The sequence below is a fragment of the Gymnodraco acuticeps genome, unplaced genomic scaffold, assembly GCF_902827175.1.
Source record: "Gymnodraco acuticeps unplaced genomic scaffold, fGymAcu1.1, whole genome shotgun sequence".
Lineage (NCBI taxonomy): Eukaryota > Metazoa > Chordata > Actinopteri > Perciformes > Bathydraconidae > Gymnodraco > Gymnodraco acuticeps.
The window spans coordinates 1,098,788-1,103,507 of NW_022992130.1; the positions used below are offsets into that span (position 1 = coordinate 1,098,788).

The 4,720-nt window shown below is 39.4% G+C and overlaps 1 protein-coding gene across 1 annotated transcript; it reads left to right on the forward strand.

Moving 5' to 3' along the window:
* On the forward strand, positions 1 to 3,774 carry ftr14l (finTRIM family, member 14-like). Its single transcript, XM_034203788.1, is given in 8 exon segments — positions 1 to 610; positions 731 to 826; positions 949 to 1,182; positions 1,293 to 1,452; positions 1,587 to 1,616; positions 1,619 to 1,753; positions 2,333 to 2,469; positions 3,036 to 3,774. Coding segments are annotated over 8 exon segments (1,557 nt in total). The 5' UTR covers positions 1 to 226; the 3' UTR covers positions 3,417 to 3,774.
* Positions 3,775 to 4,720: the final 946 nt, after the last annotated feature.

Genomic DNA, 4,720 nt, shown 5'->3' on the forward strand with positions numbered 1-4,720 from the left:
CTGGTTTTACAATGAGAGTGGACCACATAGTTAACATTCTGTCACACACATCGTCAGTCTCACAGTTTTCACTGAAGCTGTTCAGGCTACCTCCTCCTGCTTACTTTTTATCAAAGCTTTTCTTCAGCATTGGATCCAACACATTTGGGTAACATATTGCTGCTGAGCTGAAGCACCTGTGGATTTCAATTTTGGTCCCATAATTGCCAGACATCCTATTTAAAAAATGTCTCTAGATTTAGACAGATATAGCTCGGACAAATCTCGTCGGTCTACCAGTCGTAACCAGTCGAGGACCCTGGCCAAGTCAGAGGAAGTGGTGTGTGACTTCTGCACAACTAGGAAGCAGAAGGCTGAGAAGTCCTGCCTGGTGTGCCTGGCGTCTTACTGCGAGACCCATGTCCAGACTCACTATGACTACCCTGCCCTGATGAAGCACAAGCTGGTCAAAGCTACGGGTCAGATGAGAGAGAAGATCTGTGCGCAGCATGACAAGTTGCTGGAGGCTTTTTGTCGCACTGATGAGACATCAGTGTGTGTTTTGTGCATGATGGATGAACACAAACACCACGACATCGTCCCGGCTGGAACTGAAAGGACTGAGAAACAAGTGAGTGGTGAAAACGACATGTCCATCTAAACTTTTGGTTAAGTTACTCAAGGAGTTTTTTTAAAGGCATATTTATTGTTCAAGGCTGACAAAAACACTTTAATGTCATTCCCTCTATAGAAACAACTTGGTACCACGCTGCACAAATCTCAGACTAGGATTGACCAGAGAGTTAAAAAGTGGCAGGATCTCCGTCAAGCTGTTGAATCAGTTAAAGTAAGTAAAATCTACTTTAAACATAATAGGTCAAACATTAGGGTATTTTGTAAGGAAAATAACTGCTTTTTTATCCATATTTTAACAAACTCTCTTCCTCTCTTTGTGATGTTTCTCCTCAGCATTCAGCTCAAACTGCCATGGAGGAGAACGAGAGGATCTTCAGCGAGCTTCTGCTTTCCATCCAGAGGAAATACAATGAAGTCAAAGAGATGATCCGTTCCCATGAAAAGACAACTTTGACACGGGCCGAGTTACTTCTGGACCGCTTGGACGAAGAGATCACTCTCCTGAGGAAGAAACACACTGACCTGGAGAAGCTCTCACACACCGATGATCACATACACTTTCTGCAGGTGAGGTTTATATGAACTGAGGAACTTGTATAGTGCAAACATCAGGAGTCTGAGTAGAAAACATGTAGAAGCTGTTAATGCTCATTTCTAGCTTTCATCTCTTTTACCAGAGCTGGCAGTCTCTGTCAGGCCCCTCCGGATATGAAGACCTCAACAACATCTGTGCCGCTCCCAATTACTCCTTTGATGCCACCAAGAGAGCCATCGCTGCACTGAAATTACAAGTAGAAGAAGTCAGCAAGACTGAAATGAGAAAAATCTCAGGAGCAGGTACACAAATGTGTGATTTTCATCTCAAATAGCATTGATGCCCCTCTCTAGTTCCTTTAAGGAATGTTTTTTCAGTCTGCTTCTGCTCTCATAAAACCTATGCTGCCCTGTGTTTTTTATCTGCCTCTTTATAGTGAATGATGTATACATCACGCAGGAGGTTGAAACAAGACAACGAGTGAATCAATATCGAGAGAAGAATCAACGTCAAGAGAAGAACCGAGGTCAAGAGATGAACCCAGGACAAGAGATGAACCCAGGACAAGAGAAGGACCCAGGACAAGAGAAGATTTCCTGAAATGTGAGTTAAAAAAATTATTTTACAGAGAAGGATGCCTTTAACCTTTCATGAAACCTTTAGCAAAAGCAACTTGGCAAGGCTACTTTGCAGTCATATCAAACCCCACTCATATTCAACCGAGTGAAGTGTATTCTGTACTAAGGTTCATAACAGGACAGTCATGTTGACATATAGCAGGCACATCTTCCTTACAAAGGTATGACTACACCATCGGGTGAAACACATTTTCGGAGTGTTACAAAAGGCCTGTAGAACTGGTTTGGTGAAATGTAAGTCAGCAAACTCACAGTTCAGTATCACTTAAACAAACACAGGTGTTCCCACTGTAACTCCACCTTGGTAAAGCATATTAACAAACTGATGCATTCAAAAATGATTCACCAAGGATTAAGTGGACTAACTTTGTTCCTAACCATTTATGTGGGTGATTTATGTACGACCCAAAGAAGAAGGAAAAGGGAAGAAAATGTGCTCATCTGAAAAGAGACAAATAGCAAAACGTATAGCATTACATAGGAAAACAGATAGTGATGAACAAAAAAGAGATGATAAATTATGAAATTGTCCTGCTTTGTTTAGACTCTTGCCAGCTGAGTTTGGAGGTCAACAGTGTCCATCGCAACCTTCATCTCTCCGAGGGTAACCGATCAGCAACGATGAAGAGTGAGCCCAAGAATTACCCTGACCACCCAGACCGATTCGAGCAATGGCAACAGGTGAGAATATATTCAGCACGCCAAAAAGTGATTTAGTGCCTGAAAAGAGGGTTGTGAATTCTAAAGAGCCAAAGATGATCACGATATCAAGAAGTCAAACACAAAAGCACAGGTCTGATTTGTGAGTTTGGGCTATTTTTCTCCCACAACATGTCATATTTTAGACTACTGAACAGAAGACCTCCTAAACACACATCAGTTGTTTATTTTACTACGTACTTTGTCAATCTGCATCTGTAAAGTTATCCTATAAACTCACTAAATGCTAACATAGATAATGCCTTATTGACACATTTAAACAAAAAATTTCAGTAGACTTAGAACACGAATTTTTTTTAAATTAGTTTTCTTTCTCTTTTTTGTGAAACTTTTTACATGTCTTTTGTTTGTATTGAATGAAAATCTCCATCCATATCAGGCTATTAGTCTTTGAAGTTATTCTTATTATAAAAGTATTTCATTTGTGTAGTTGCAGTACATATCTGGGCAAAGGTGAAGTAAACTCTCATATTAAAAGCTAACAATGCTTAAACGTTGTCTTTTAACCTCTCATTTGGTCCATGCAGGTGTTGTGCAGGGAGAGTCTGAATGGTCGCTGTTACTGGGAGGTGGACTGGAGGGGGACAGAGGTGGACATGGCTGTTAGCTACAGGGGAATCCGCCGTAAAGGAAACAGCAATGAGTGCAGCCTGGGCTGGAACGACAAGTCCTGGAGTCTGTACTGCTCTGACTCCAAATTCTCCTTTGTGCACAACAACAAGAGCACAGATCTTGCAGCTCCTATTGCATCCCGAATCGGCATCTACCTGGATTATTCTGCAGGAACACTCGCATTTTACAGTGTTTCTGATGGCATGCAGCTTCTGCACAGAATCCAGACGATATTCACTCAGCCCCTCTACCCTGCATTCAGTGTGTGGGGCTTCGGTAGTAGTATCAGAGTGTAGGAGAGTTGCCATAGTGCTAGTTATGTGCGACAAATGTACACAAAATTCCATATATCCTTAAAAAAAAAAAAAATGTTGATTCTATTTTTACCTTTGCTTTAAGTTTTTTTTCTGTGGTTTAAATGATTCAAGTGTTCTGTTTTTTAATTTTTTATTTAAAATTAATCCTACCCTCTGTATATTTTATTTTGATCACTGTTGTTTTGGGGCAATCTAATTATAAAACATATGCACTAATTGACTATGTTATTTCACAGTGTTCCACATATTTTTCTCAATTATGTTATAACACGTTTTATATTTATATTAATGGTATACTGTGTTTTAAACAAAATTAAATAAAACTTTCTAAAACCACCATGTTTTTTTAAATGTATCTGCATTATAGTTATGCAACATGTCAGTCTATACACCATCTTTGCTCTAATTATACAAAAATACGTCCTTTAGATGTTGGGGGAAATCTGGAAACAAGATATTTCATATGCCACTTGTGATGATGTGACAAATGTAAAAACTATTTGATAATCAACAGAAATCAAATAAAAGTGATTGTATTTGTTATCAATAATCACCAGACTCAATAGATTATTGCCTTCCACCACCATCTGCTGGTCCTCATTAGTGCTTACACATATTAACAAGTAATATATATATACCATATACATACCATGGTTGAAGCTCCAGGGGGCAGCAGAAACACGTTTCGTCTCTACAGGTGTGACCTGCATCTTTTAGTCTTTTGGCTGTCCAGTGAGAGAATAAAACGACCCATACGATCAACTACTAATTGAAGTAGTACATGTAGGATACAACAACAATGAATTCGTTTTCCATAATGACTGTTATAATGAGGTGTTTTGCTTGTTTTTATATAGGACTACTTTAGATATGCAATACAGTGGTAGTTTTCTCATAATAGAAATATGTACCTACAATAATTAGAAGTGCTCATGATGACCTCCACAGGGTATAACACTAATGGTGGTAACACAGTTATTAGGTTTATCTTGAAAAGCATAATCATACTGTAAAATATGCAGTGGTCATATGTACATTGATTTACTGCAGTAGCCTACTGTCCGTAAGTACAATTTGTAGGTACTTGTACTTTACCTGAGCATTTCCATTTAAGTATTGCTGCTTTTATTAAGTAGAACATCTGAGCACTTCTTCCATCACTGAAAATAGGACAAACTATTTATTGAAACTGGTTATTTTGCCCTCGACCCGCCCACCTGGTGCTCCACCAAATTTAAATGCAGCGCACACTGCAGGTCTGAGGGGGCGGAGCCTAACAGCTG